Source organism: Erigeron canadensis, chromosome 3, assembly GCF_010389155.1.
Source record: "Erigeron canadensis isolate Cc75 chromosome 3, C_canadensis_v1, whole genome shotgun sequence".
Lineage (NCBI taxonomy): Eukaryota > Viridiplantae > Streptophyta > Magnoliopsida > Asterales > Asteraceae > Erigeron > Erigeron canadensis.
In genome coordinates, this window is record NC_057763.1 from 33,922,197 (window position 1) to 33,936,178 (window position 13,982).

At 34.5% G+C, this 13,982-nt stretch overlaps 2 protein-coding genes and 1 long non-coding RNA gene across 5 annotated transcripts; 2 read left to right on the forward strand and 1 right to left on the reverse strand.

The window, feature by feature from the left end:
- Nucleotides 1–1,062: 1,062 nt before the first annotated feature.
- Nucleotides 1,063–5,735, forward strand: LOC122592320. Of its 2 annotated transcripts, XR_006322705.1 has the most exons (4): nucleotides 1,063–1,222; nucleotides 2,450–2,707; nucleotides 4,848–4,999; nucleotides 5,612–5,735. It is a non-coding gene; the product is annotated as an uncharacterized LOC122592320 (long non-coding RNA). The 2 variants fall into 2 exon arrangements; XR_006322704.1 differs by lacking the exon at nucleotides 5,612–5,735 and having other exon boundaries at nucleotides 4,848–5,129.
- Nucleotides 3,712–5,693, reverse strand: LOC122592312 (G-type lectin S-receptor-like serine/threonine-protein kinase At4g27290). Of its 2 annotated transcripts, XR_006322702.1 has the most exons (7): nucleotides 5,603–5,693; nucleotides 5,373–5,522; nucleotides 5,079–5,218; nucleotides 4,771–4,978; nucleotides 4,448–4,686; nucleotides 4,182–4,279; nucleotides 3,712–4,106 (listed from the first exon to the last, which is right to left on the reverse strand). XR_006322702.1 is itself a non-coding variant. In XM_043764515.1 (6 exons), exons 1-5 carry the CDS (start codon nucleotides 5,619–5,621, stop codon nucleotides 4,661–4,663), a joined length of 543 nt encoding a protein of 180 aa, XP_043620450.1. In that variant the 5' UTR covers nucleotides 5,622–5,687; the 3' UTR covers nucleotides 3,712–4,106; nucleotides 4,448–4,660. The 2 variants fall into 2 exon arrangements, 1 of the variants encoding a protein (XP_043620450.1); XM_043764515.1 differs by lacking the exon at nucleotides 4,182–4,279 and having other exon boundaries at nucleotides 5,603–5,687.
- A 6,698-nt stretch (nucleotides 5,736–12,433) lies between the features above and the next one.
- Nucleotides 12,434–13,069, forward strand: LOC122592317 (calcium-binding protein KRP1-like). Its single transcript, XM_043764521.1, has one exon. The coding sequence runs from the start codon at nucleotides 12,636–12,638 to the stop codon at nucleotides 13,005–13,007; it is 372 nt and encodes a 123-aa protein (XP_043620456.1). The 5' UTR covers nucleotides 12,434–12,635; the 3' UTR covers nucleotides 13,008–13,069.
- Nucleotides 13,070–13,982: the final 913 nt, after the last annotated feature.

Genomic DNA, 13,982 nt, shown 5'->3' on the forward strand with positions numbered 1-13,982 from the left:
TATTAACCAAACTAAAGCTTTATACTTCGTCCAGTCGATGATTTCTTTCTTTCAAGTATCTATATTTCTTCATTTATTTTATTTAGTAAGTTTATTTGAGATATACACACACATACATACATACACACACACACACACATACATACATACACACACACACACACACACATATATATATATGTGTGTGTATGTTGATTTGAACTTTTAATCTCGCTAGATCTGGAATTTGTTTATTTCAATGTGTTTCTTTTTATATTTTATTAATATTTAATTTATTTTTTTGTGCTAATTTTTTGAAACCATATAAACTAATATTGGGTATCTAGTATAATCAAATGAATGATTTAGATAAAACTGTTGTATTTATTCATCTCTTTTTCATGTGATACAAGCAGCAAAATGGAGATTCATTCTTCTTCATATATCTCATGTCAATTCTTTGTTGGCTTCAAACAAGAGAATATATTTCATTCTTTTTAGCTTATTCTCTTTCTCTATTTCTATTCACTAGTATCATTATATTCTCTACGATTTCATCCTACCAAATACCCCCTAGTAAGATAAGATATGGGAAGGAGATAAACAGGAGTAAAAGAAATTAGAGTCCATGTTCTTTTAATCTAACATTTATTACTAGCTGTTTTTTTACTCCATAAAACATCTATTATCCCGACCCCCACTCCATGAACGGCGGCGGCAAAACTGCAGGTGGTCGTGGTCGCCAGGGGAGGGGCGTGAGGAATGAGGACAGAAATGGGGGAGGAGATGAGGGAGCGGGAAGAAGAAATTGTTTATTTTTTTCCTGATTTCTTTTTCTTTTTTTAATAAATGGGCTAAGTAAGTAATTAAGTATTGAGTTTTAGTTTGGGCTAAGTAATTTTGAATGAGCTTATTTAAAATGTAATGAATTAATTTTATTGCTTAGAAATATAAAAAAATTTCACAATTAAAATGAGGGTCGAAACCGAATATATAAAAAAAAACTTCAACACGATAAATATATATCCTGCATCATAAAAAAAAAAAAAAATAATTCAGGGACTCCCCCTCCCGCAATGTAATTAGAAATTAAAATAGTAAAATTAAACACAAAGAGATATGCGAAATAAAATGCCAGAAAATAAAAAGAGAAAAACTATGATCGGGCAAGCATTCCGGATTTTTGCCACTCCCGGCGATGTTGGTGGCAGCGACGTATGTTGATGGCGATGGAGCTGCAAAGGTTTATTATAGCTTTGATTTTCTAAACATTTTGTTTATGATTTAGTTTTGTGTGTAGATATTGTAAAACCCCTATATATAGATATAGATATAGATATATAGATGTGTATAGCTATGAAGCTTATGAACCAGTATGTTTTTGTAGATCAGGCAACTTAACAAATCACTAATTAAGTCGGCTATTGCGTACATGCAAAATTGCAACATCCACATACCAAAAGTCCCTAATAGCTGCTCTACAAGCCAATTAGCAGCTAAAAACAATAATAAAGAATTACAAAGTTTAATTTTCACAATGGCTGGGATTATTTGAGAATGTCAATTATGCAAAATTTAAATGTTGATCACCGGGTTTTGTAAACGAATTTTGAAATAATGACGATATCTTTAAATATTAATTCAGATTCCGTCGCTTCATTAAACATATTCCTTGAACCAAATGTCTCCTAAGCTTTTTACCGAGCATGTTGGTTAGAACCATTAATTGAACATGTTGGATTATTTCTTGAAGACAGGTCCGCTTCAAGTAAATCCCTTCCCTTGAAAAATGCCGGTTGTGTAGCCGTGTAGGTAGTGGCAGTGTACCCCCGCCATCCAACATCCGAACTACAGATGACATGTTTGGCCTATCTTCTGCTTTTTCATGAACGGATAACAATCCCACTTCAACTGATTTTAAAACTTCAGTTGGATGGAATGATTCAACCAGACTTACATCAATCAATCCCATTGACCCGCCTTCATTATAACTACATGCCTATGTATTGTAGAATTTTATGGTTATATGACTTACTGCAACTAGAATGAATAGTTTATATATCACTAGTGAACTTACATGTCCAATAAGATAATTGTCATGTTTAGGATGGATGAACCTCCTATTTCTCTTCCCACTTACAATCTCCAAAACCAAAACGCCATAGCTAAATACATCTGATTTTGTTGAGAAAAGACCATCTCGTACATACTCCGGTGACATGTAACCGCTGCATGCAACACATTAATGTTAATAAAGTTGTCTTTATAAATTGAAGAAAAGAAAGGAAAGGCTTTTCATAATGTCCTACTGTGTGCCAACAACTCTTTTTGTGTTTGCTTGCATCTCATTTCCTCTAAAACTTCTAGCTAGGCCAAAGTCAGATATCTTAGGATTCATATCTAGGTCTAGTAGAATGTTTCCGGCTTTAAGATTTCTGTGGATGATTCTAAATCGTGAATTACGATGTAGGTAGAGAAGTCCCCGAGCAATTCCTTTGATAACGTTGAAGCGCTTTGTCCAATCAAGGAGCATGTGTTTTAGGTTTTGAAATGCAAATGACTTCATTTTTATGCAACAGAGGAGTTTCACAAGATTCCGGTGATGAGGTCTTGAATTGCAAATGACTTCATTTTTAAACTCATCAACTCCTTGGTCAGATGTCTTGGAGAGACGTTTAACTGCAATGTGCAGGCCTTCTAACACACCCTGAAGATTACCATTTTCACTGTAAGTAACTTTATGAATTTAAGAGCTAACACTTAATTTTAGGTTTTTAAAGGCCCTTACTTAGAGCATGTGCATTCATTATCTTGTTATCATATTATTATATATGTACCTTGTAAACTAGTCCGAATCCTCTCTCTCCAGTTACATTGTCGGTTGAAAAACTGGGCAGTAACATTGGCTATTTTAGAAAAGCTGAACAATGATAGCTGAATGTCTTCTTCCTTGATTTTAGAGACATGCAATGACCCCACTATGCATTTGAAATACAACAAAGAGATTTTGTTTGAATTATGCATTTTCACAATACACACTACTAATTACTAACTACAAACTCGCTGTTAAGAAAAAAATAAATACAATAAAAGTGTTAATTATATCTAAATTAAGTGTTTTGTAAGTTTTTTTTTTATGCAAAGCTACAAAGTGTAAATTAGGGATTGAAAACATAAAACTATAAAAGTCTAAATTAATTCATATACAGGTGGCCAACTCACAAAACTAATTCATATACCATTCACAAATAAAAGTTTAAATATATAATAATAACCTATTTGCTAATTAAGAAATATATGAGTAAATTACTTTATTAGTCTCTGAAGTTGGTAGATTTTTCACTTTTAATCCCTTAAATGAAAAAAGTATTACTAATTTTTATCTTAAAGTTAACAAAATTTGCAATTGTGGCCCTCCCCTCATCGGCGTGAGTTTTTGACCGTTAATAAGGGCACCTGCAATAGTTGTGAGGGTAGGATGGTCTTTTCACCTTAACAAACATCCTAATATGCCGAGTAAATTACAATTTTCGCCCCTCATGTTGTCACACCTTTGACTTTCAATCCCTTACGTGTATGTATATGTCAACATATCCATGAATTAGATCTCAAAACCACCATCATGTTTCTTCCCAGGTAAGCACTACCACAACCACCCGTCCACCCCTATTACTTCGTCAAATTACATTCCGAAAAATCACATATTAGTTTAGTTACATTACTGCATATGTATATACCAAATGCTTGATATATTTTATTTACTTCGTCAAATTACATTTCTCCAAAGAAACATTCTACAAACCAAATGCTCCCTAAGCTTTCTAATGAGCATCTAAATGCGTAATAGTTAGACCATTATTTGTACATATTGGATTGATCTTAAAACTTGGGTTGCACCCTTCCCATGAAAAATGCTGGTTGCTTTGGTTTTGGCATTGCACCCTCACCATCCAAGATCCTAACTACAGACGACATGCTTGGCATGTCTCCTGCATTCTGTTGAACACACAACAGTCCTACTTGGATTGATCTTAAAACTTCGGATGGTTGGATACTACTTGGATTGATTCAGATAAAATTGCATCCACTAATTCCATTGGATTGCCTTCATTATATATACTCCAGGCCTGAATATAAAGAGAAATTCATGGTTATATGACCTATTGCAAATCTAAAGAAAAGTTTGTCACTAGTTAACTTACATGTCCTATAAGATTATTGTCATGCCCATGATGAATTAAACCCCTATTTCTCTTCCCACTTACAATCTCAAGAACCAAAACCCCAAAGCTAAATTCGTCTGATTTAATTGAAAAAAATACCATTTAGTAAATACTCTGGTGACATGTAGCCACTGCATGCAGTATAAGTGAGGTACTAATGATTAGAGAAAGAAAAATGAAAGAATCTTTATAAGAGTAGTAATAATAAGTGGCAAGGGAGAAAAGTTAATGTCCATAAAGCTTACTGCGTGCCAACAACTCTTCTTGTGTTTGCCTGGGTCTCATTTCCTGGAAAACTTCTAGCTAGACCAAAGTCAGAAATCTTAGGATTCATATCTTGATCTAAGGGAATGTTCCCGGCTTTAAGATCTCTATGGATGATTTTTAATCGTGAATCATGATGCAAGTAGAGAAGTCCTCGAGTAATGCCTTTAATGATGTTGAAGCGTTTCGTCCAATCAAGAAGCATTTCTTTTGTCTTCATCTACCCGACATGATTGTATAGTTATTTGCATGGATATAATTAAATGTTAGAAACTAATGGGAGTTTTGATTCTATGATTCTCACCAAATATAAATGAGTCTAAGCTTTTATTTGGCATGTACTCATATATCAGCAGTTTGTTGTTTTTTTCAATGCAACAGCCTAAGAGCTTCACAAGATTTCGGTGCTGTAGTCTTGAAATGCAAATGACTTTATTCTTGAACTCATCAACTCCTTGGTTAGAAGTCTCGGAGAGACGCTTAACTGCAATCTCTATCCCTTCTAGCACACCCTGAAGATTACCATTTTCAGTGTGAGTAACATCACAAACTTTAAATACAATGTATGTTGTGTAGAGTAGTTCTATTTTTTTTATAAATATTATGAAGTACCTTATAAACTGGCCCAAATCCACCTTCTCCAAGTATATTGTCAGTTGAAAAGCTTGAAGTGGCAGTTGCTATACTAGAGAAGCGTAACAGTGGTAGCTGAAAGTTTTCTTCCTTGCTTTTAGAGACATGAAACGAACCCCCTATGCATTTCAAATACAACAAACTTCAGAATGATAGAATTTTTCCAAAATATAGCTATTTTCTTAATAAACACAATTATACATTTAGTCATAGTACATGTTAATCATAACTGATTTCTGCCAATTTAGTAGTGAGCTTGCACAATTTTCTTACCTCTCCCCATAGATCGCAAATGATTCCTTGTACTCCTTGCATACCAAATCCATGTAGAGATAAAACCAATGAGTAGAACCCCCGGAATTGTTACTAGTAGGGTGATTTTAGTATTTTGTCTACTGGTTTTCTTGAATATCGATTGAGCATCTATATGATATTGGTTTAGCAACAATGTTAAATAGAAGAGAATGTAACTACAATATAACAAGAAAGGACTATGTTTTTACCTGACTCAGATGAAGACATTCTTACAAAAATATCTCGACCGCCACCTCCGTCCGGAAGAACTCTGATGTCAAAAAAGTCCCCAAACCAAAGCAAGCAGTCTCCAAATCTAAGGTCGGGATTTGCATAAGCGGTACAAGTACAATTTCTTAAACATTTTTTTTTCACATTCTTCCAAAGTCATGCTCATGCTAAACCAGGTTCTCTCTGTATCTGGTAATTTCACGTTAGAGTACTTAATAAACCCTTCTGATCCGTTTTTGCAATCCAACGGTGTTCGCCTAACACAACCACCTGTCCAGTCAGCTGTTTCCCAACCCTTTTGGTTTCTGGGCACAAATCTTTTCTCATCCAAGCAAATACAAGACTGTTGGACGTTATATACGCTACAGCTTCCATAAGCACTACAGATGTTATATTTATCACAGATATCTGTAGGTACTGACAAGCTTAACTGCCACTTTTCGCCATCTTCTACCCATGCTAAAGTTTCTAGTGCCCCTGAAGAACTCAAAGTGACCCTGGATAAAATTTTGTCTGCGTTATATGCAAAAGACACCTCCTTTTCACTGATTACTACACTGTGCGTGGTGGTTATGTTCATGTTATATACAGTATTTCCACTAACCTGTCGATTGCTCCATGGCCCTCCCCGGTACATGACCACTACCGCTTGTCTTAGTTTATTATCAGGATAAACATGTGTGTCAGCACCCCACGTGAATACACCTGGAGCTGGATCCTGATTACTTTTCCACGAGGATAGATGCCATTCAATGCCCCTCAACAAATCTTTCCCTAACTTCATGCCCGGAAGAAGAGTATCAGTTGGATAATCGAAACTCTGCCAGATCATCTTCTCTTGTCGGTCATCAAGACTAGATTTCCGGTGTCATAAAGCTTTGCAGTTGCATTCCGTGATGTTATCGTAGTGTTGGATGACCAAACGATGCTATTATTGTTGTAAATCACTAGAATCCCTGGATCATCAATCTTTAAAAGAACTGGTGATTCACCAGGGAGTGGGTATTTTCTGTTTGCAACCCAAACCACCGTTCTAACAGAGATTTTCTGGAACCAAATACCAAGATATCTGTTCTCGGAGCCTTCTGGCCGGAAAAATCCCAGTTCAAAAATTCTTGTTTCCGAGACCAACATGTCTCTATCTGTCAAGAACTTTGAACCTGAAATGTAGTCAAGTTCACCAGCGTAGAATTTGTGAACAAACAAAAGACATAACAAAATAAGAAGTATGGTTGTTTCCTCCATCAAGGCCCTCATTAATTTTAATAGTTGATGCTATTTAATAGGACCGGCATGTTGGGTGGGTCGACCCATTGACAACCCGTTGTTTGGGCTGCTAGAGTATAGGACCCCCATCACTATCACCAATTAATAATACATTGAATGTTGTCAAACTAGGTTATTATACCCTGACCATAGGTAGGGGATAACAAATTATATTATGGGAAAAAGTGAGTTTGGTTAACTATCTAATCTACTATGAAAATAAACGGAAGGACATATGTTAGAATCCAGATCAAGAACTTCAACATATCAACATTTACTACCACGCCACAATGAACACATGTCTAAACAATGCAGAATAAATCTGAAAAGTAAAACTTTTCAGTTTGGATTATATGATTATGTTCAAGTTTCTTTTATTTGAAATTATGTTATACTGTATTTATTCCCGGCCCTCACATTTGGGTTGACCATTGTAAGCCATCCCACCATCACATCACAATAATGATACATTTAAAGTCCTCAATAATTTTAAGTTTGATTTGTTCTAACTTCTCAAACAAATCCAATCGTACACTTAATTTTCGCACATTAAAAGGACTTTTGGTTAGCTGCAGACCTGCAGTAACCCTCCTATGAGTTCCAATGCCTTTTGAGTTTTGACAATTATTTTGTTTCGAAAACATATTATGAACCAAAACACGCACCCCTAAGTTAGCTTTCTATTTGGATTAGAAAAGATTTACCCTTTCAACTTCACTACTACTATTTGGAGTATTTAGCTGTTTATTTAAAAAATTACGGTTCAGATTTTTTATGCAACAAACAAGCACACACACACAAAAAGAAAGAAAATTAATTTAATAATTTGTTAAACCAAATGTGTTCCAATGCCTTTAACAGACTTCATTCCTTTCAAAAACATATTATGAACCAAAAAGATCCCCCTTAAGCTTTCTATTGAGCATCTAATTGTGTATTGGTTAAGCCATTGATTGAATTTACTATGTATTGTTGCTTGAAGATTTGACTACAAGTGAATCCTTTCCAGTGAAAAATGCTGGTTGCTTAGGTTGTGGAAGTGCACCCTCATCATCCAACATCCAAACTACAGATGGCATTTTTGAGACAACACCGCCTTGTACATATTTTGAGCTCATCGGGATGTTTATTAGTGAAGTACTTATAAAGCTTAGAGAAAGCATGGAGTAAGGAATAGTTTAATGGCTTACTGTGTTCCAACAACTCTCTGTGTCTTTGCTTGGGTTTCGTTTCCTCCAAAACATCTAGCTAGGCTAATGTCTGATATCTTAGGGTTCATGTCCAGATCTAGTAGAATGTTACCTGCTTTAAGATCTCTATGGATAATTCTTAATCGTGAATTGTGATGTAAGTAGAGAAGTCCCCGGGAAATTCCTTTAATAATGTTGAACCGCTGTGTCCATCACGGAGCATGCTTCGGTTTTCATCTGGCCATCATGTTTGTTTTGTTATTTAGTTTGTTTAGATAGTTCCTGATTTGAGTATTATAGATGTTAATGTGAGTTTGCATATATGATCCTCGATCACTGAATAGATACGAGTGTAAACTTTTATTTGGCATGTACTCATAGATAAATAGTTTCTCATCTTCTTTTATGCAATAGCCTATCAGTTTTACTAGATTTCTGTGTTGAAGTCTTGAAACACAAAGAACTTCATTCTTGAACTCGTTATCTCCCTGGTTGGAAGTCTTGGAGAGCCGCTTAACTGCAATCTCTAGCCCTTCTTCTATCAGTTCCTGTAAATCACCATTTTTCAGTGCGAGTAACTTCACAAACTTCAGTACTAACAATCATGTGTACCTTTTTTATAAACCACTTGTTTATATCGAGTAGATTCACTCTATTGTTTATTTTTCATTAGTTACCTTATAGATGGGTCCAAATCCACCCTCTCCAAGTATATTGTCAGTTGAAAAAGTGGCAGTAGCTGTAGCAATTGTAGAGAAACTGAACAATGGTAGGCGAATGTCTTCTTCCTGTTTTTTGGAGACCTGCAACGATCCTCCAATTCATTCGAAATACAAAAAACTTTAAAGTGAAAGAATCTGCAACATATGCATTTTGTTCAATTATTCTGTTTTTTTTCTGTTTTCTGTCAGACTCTACTATTAAAGGCTGGAATTTCCTTACCTCCCCACAGCATTCGCATATGATTTCTTTTCTTCCGTGCATACCACAGCCATGTAGAGATGAGGCCTATAAGAACCCCCAAAAAGATTACAGGTAAGATGATTTTAATTTTTGCTCCTCCCTGCTTTTTTGAAACTTGATTGATCAACTGTGTAATATTAGCATATGAACAACATTAATTTGAAAGCATGTAAGCACTATATTGCAGCAACTTATTTAGTAATGCCTAATTCAGAGGAAGCCATTCTTACAAAAAGATCCAGGCCGATACTGCCTTGGGGGAAGACTCTGGTGTCTAAAAGGTCATCGAACCAATGCAAGCAGCCGTTTTCTTCGAATCTCGTATCGATATTTGCATATGCCATACGACTACAATTTTTTAAGCCTGTTCCGAAGTCATGTTTATATAAAACAAGGTACTCTCTCTATCTGGTAATCTTACATTAGAGTACTTCTTAAACCCTTCTGACCCATTTTTGCAATCCAATGGTGTTGGCCTAACACAACCATCTAACCAATTAGCTGTTTCCCAACCCGTTTGATTTCTGGGGACAAATCTTTTGTCATCCAAACAAGCACAAGAATGTTGGACCATATTAACGCTACAACTCCCATAAGCACCGTAGACGTTGTATGTATCACAGAAATCTACTGGTAATGGCAAGCTAAGATGCCAACTTTTATCATCATCTAACCATTCCGAAAATTCTAGCTCCCCAGAAGAACTCAAGGTGATCTTAGATAGGATAGAACTGTTTTCAACATTATAAGCAAAAAGACACTTCTTTTTCAGTCATAACTACTTTGTATGTAGAAGTCGTGGCGGAGGTATACCCTCTAACCCGTTGGTTGCTCCATGGTCCTCCTCGGAATATTCCCAACTCACCTTGTCTTAGTTGTTTTCGGGATAACTACGTGTGTTTGCACCCCAAGTGAATCCACCCAAGACTGGATCGTGACTACTCTTCCATGAGGATAGATGCCATTCAATGCCCCTTAAGAAATCTCTTCCTAACTTCATGCCAGGAAGAAGTGTATCGGTGGCATAATCAAAACTCTGCCAGAGAACCTTATTTTGTTGGTCCATTAAGACTAGGTTCCCGGTGTCATAAAGCTTTGCAGTTGCGTTCTGTGATGTGATCGTTGTGTTGGATGACCAAATTGTGCTTGTATTGCTGGACAGGACAAGAATTCCTGGATCAACAACTCTTAGCACAAATTAGTGATGTATTGGGGGGAGGGTAGTCTCTATTGGCGACCCAAACTATCGTTTTAACATCGATTTTCTTGTATCATATACCAATGTAGCTGTTCGCAGAGCCACCTGGTCGAAAAAATCCCAGTTCAAAAATCCTGGTTCTTGAAACCAAAGTGTCTTTGTCTGTCAAAATATGTGAGTTCGAAATGATGTCAAGTTCAATAGTGTAAATTTTGTGAAATATATGGAATGATAGCAAGAGAAGAAATATTGCTGCACCATCCATCTGCTGAAATTACACCAGTTGATAGTTTAGTTCTTTTTATTTGTGTTATCGTTATGATTATGTTCTTTAAGTGTTTCAATTAACTATCTAATACTAGTCATCAAGTCTAGCATGTTGGTTGACCTTTGACCGCTTCAGCTTGTATGGATATAGTTTTTCAGGATCCATCACGTTAATTAATTTACCAATCAATAATTTATCTATCGAGGTCAATTATATGCAAGTTTTGACGTGGTGGAGTCACTATGGGCTGACCACATTTACCCGTACGACGGCTTTTAGTGTCTCAATCATTATCGCCTTAGTACTAGATGATCAACATGTCGATCAACTGGTCTTAAAAGAGTACATACATATATTTTATGTTGTACAAGTCATATACTCGCGCAATACGGCGACGATAATAGTAGTGGCGCGAGGGTGTTGGCGGTGACGGGTGCAGCCGTGACGGGTGGTAGGGGCGGCAACTAATTGATGTTAAAGGAGGTTGTTTGGTTATTTTAAAATTTTGAAAGGTTTATGTTGTAAATTATTTCGTTATTATAGGTATATTAGGTAGAAATGTTTAAATTATTGAATAAATAATAGAGGAATTTTGGGTAGTGTTGATGCTTAGTGTAGATATAGAAATATAAAAATATATATGGATAGTATAGATTTAGAATATATATAGATATTGTACCGTTTTACGTAATAGTGATCTAGTGAGGGGACCAAAATGGCCGGCTGCTTCCAACCTTTTTTAACATTTACAATCTATTTAATTAATTAAAAGGACCTTTCGTGGAAACTATTTTACGCGAATTCAACTCTGTTATAATAATATTGCTGTCTTCCGAAGGCTTTTCTTTCCTTTGCTAACTAGACACTCTATTTATGTGTTTTGGTATTTCTCATCATTTCAATATCATATCATGTCAATATCAAATCAATATCATTATTCATTTTTTGGTTAAATCTATCTACATCAATGGCAACCTACAACCAAATTTTAAGATTACTATACTTACGCCTTGAGATAATAAGTACAATGATAAACGTGATTAGTTTAGTAACTAGATATTAACAGTTAACACATGACTGATTGACGGTGGAGAGGAATAATACATACGAGAGAAAGTACCCGCGCGTTGTGGCAGTGAGATGCTGAGGGTGATAGGTTATAGGAGGTAATAGGTCATAAGTGTGATAGCCATAAGCCTTAGTTGTACGGGCTCCGTCCTCAGATTTAAAACTTTGTCGAAAGTATATCGAATAACCTCTCTAGTGAAAGAGCATGAAATTTTAAGAATCACCTATATAATTTTTATAATTTATCGATGTACGGTTTTTGAGATAAAAGATTTTGAATGAATTAGAGTAATAAAATGATTTATGGAAGAGAGGGAAAAAAATGAATGGTTTAGATTTGATGAGAGAGATGAAAATGAGTGGTTGAAAGTTGAAAAAAATTGACGGGACCAAATGATTTATAATGTAGTAGACATAAACAATTGACTTGGTTAGAAGTGAACACTATTATTTAGTGAAATTCGAATTTGAGACCTGCGATAAAAATTTCAACACGATAACCACTAACTTACATTGGATTTGATCAAGATTAAGACTGTAATTAACACAAAATTTAGAACAAAAAACATGACTTCCTTTATTGAACGATATAATATCAAAACTTGTGATTTACCTTGTTATTTTCAGAAGATAATATCCTTGTGGTAGTTAGAAGGAGGGGGAAAAAACTACTAAATTAATAGAAAATGTTACATGTTTAATGTTTGCGTTGACATATATATGGAAGGGTCTAGAATAGAGTCATGTGTAGCATGGGGACCAAATTAGGTGCCGGCTACGCCCACAACCTTTTATGATACGTTGTCACATTGTCCTTCAACCATTTTATTTTATAAACAAACAAAACTAAAAAGTTAAAAACAGACCTTCCACGAAACTAAATCAAAACAATACGTGATATCTAACTCTGCTGTACCACCGCTGGCCTTTTCTCCACTTTCCCGGAACCTATATCTATTTATATTTATACTTCTATTTATACAATCATTTTCTCATTCATTTCATATCAAAACAATATCATTACTATTATATATCAATCGCAAATATTAAAAATTCATATGTCTGCTGCATTCTCAATGGCAACAAAAAGCCCACAAGTGTTTCAAGATTACTTACCTATAATGGCGGACAAGTTAGGAGGGGATGGTTTGATTGAAGAGCTATGTAACGGGTTTCGTTTACTAATGGATCAAGAAAAAGGCGTCATCACTTTCGAAAGTTTAAAGAAGAATTCGTCGGTTTTGGGCTTACAAGATTTGAGCGATGGTGATATTATGAGTATGTTGAAAGAAGGTGATTTTGATGGAGATGGTGCTCTTAACCAAATGGAATTTTGTGTTCTTATGTTTAGATTAAGTCCTGATTTGATGGACCAATCTCAATATTTGTTAGAAGAAGCAATAGAACAGGAGTTTACTCATGTTTCTTAATATTGGAAATTGTAATTTAATTGCTTGAAATAGTTGAATACTAACACCTTAGTTTCATTTCATTTTTCATGGTATATCAGCTGTACATGTATTCATATGCGTTTCATAGTTCATCATTAATCACAAAAATGGTTAGAACTTAGAAGTTAGAACCACAACATACCAAAAAAAAAAAAATTTTAGATTTCACCTATTGTTCATTGTGAACCAATACCAAAGTTGCTTTCCGGGAGACGTTTTGATATTCTTATAAGCGATACTCTCGTTGGTCAAAGCTCGTTTTTCTGTAATAAACTGAATTGAAAAAACTTATATTAAAACAATCTTAATCTTAATTTTAATTTTAATATATACTAAAAAGACAATTGAACTAATGATTTATTTACCAATCATATCGCTCGATTTTATCAAATTAACTCTCGTTTATGTTTAGTTTTAAATTAAAAATTCTAATAATCATTATCCAAATATATTATTATATTAATAGAAAAAGTTTCCCTAATTTTTTTTTTTCATCAACAATTTACATTTTTTACTTTAAGTATTCCATTTATATTACTACAATTTTTAGTCATCAACTTGAGCAGACTTTTAAAATTTTTCATCATTAAATATTAAACATTGTATATGAAAAAGTAATTCAAATGATGAAATACAATATATATATATATGTTCGTATAAGAAGTATATCATTTTAAATTTGTTTTTACTTAAGGGCATCTCCAATGGTTTATGTTAAAAATCTTTTTTGTATAATATTGTGTAAGAGTGTGTAAAAGGTTTTTGTGAAAAAATACTTTACACTCCAATGACAAAAAGCTTTTAAAAGCTTAAAACTATATAGAAAAGGAGGTGATATTCATACCATAACTTTTAATAAATTTACCACCAACATGTTTTATTGACTTGTACAATATGATGTAATAACTGTACTGTGTGGTAAATGTATCAACTTTTATGGTACACATATCAATT

What these genes read in the sequence shown, in the direction of transcription:
- LOC122592317 (XM_043764521.1), top strand. Translation starts at nt 12,636, where the DNA reads ATGTCTGCTGCATTCTCAATGGCAACAAAAAGCCCACAAGTGTTTCAA.
- LOC122592312 (XM_043764515.1), bottom strand. An exon ending in TTTGCGATCTATGGGGAGAG is followed by an intron (nt 5,219 to 5,372) that starts GTAAGAAAATTG and finishes TGAAATGCATAG; the next exon opens with GGGGTTCGTTTCATGTCTCT. An exon ending in GATTTGGGCCAGTTTATAAG is followed by an intron (nt 4,979 to 5,078) that starts GTACTTCATAAT and finishes GGTAATCTTCAG; the next exon opens with GGTGTGCTAGAAGGGATAGA.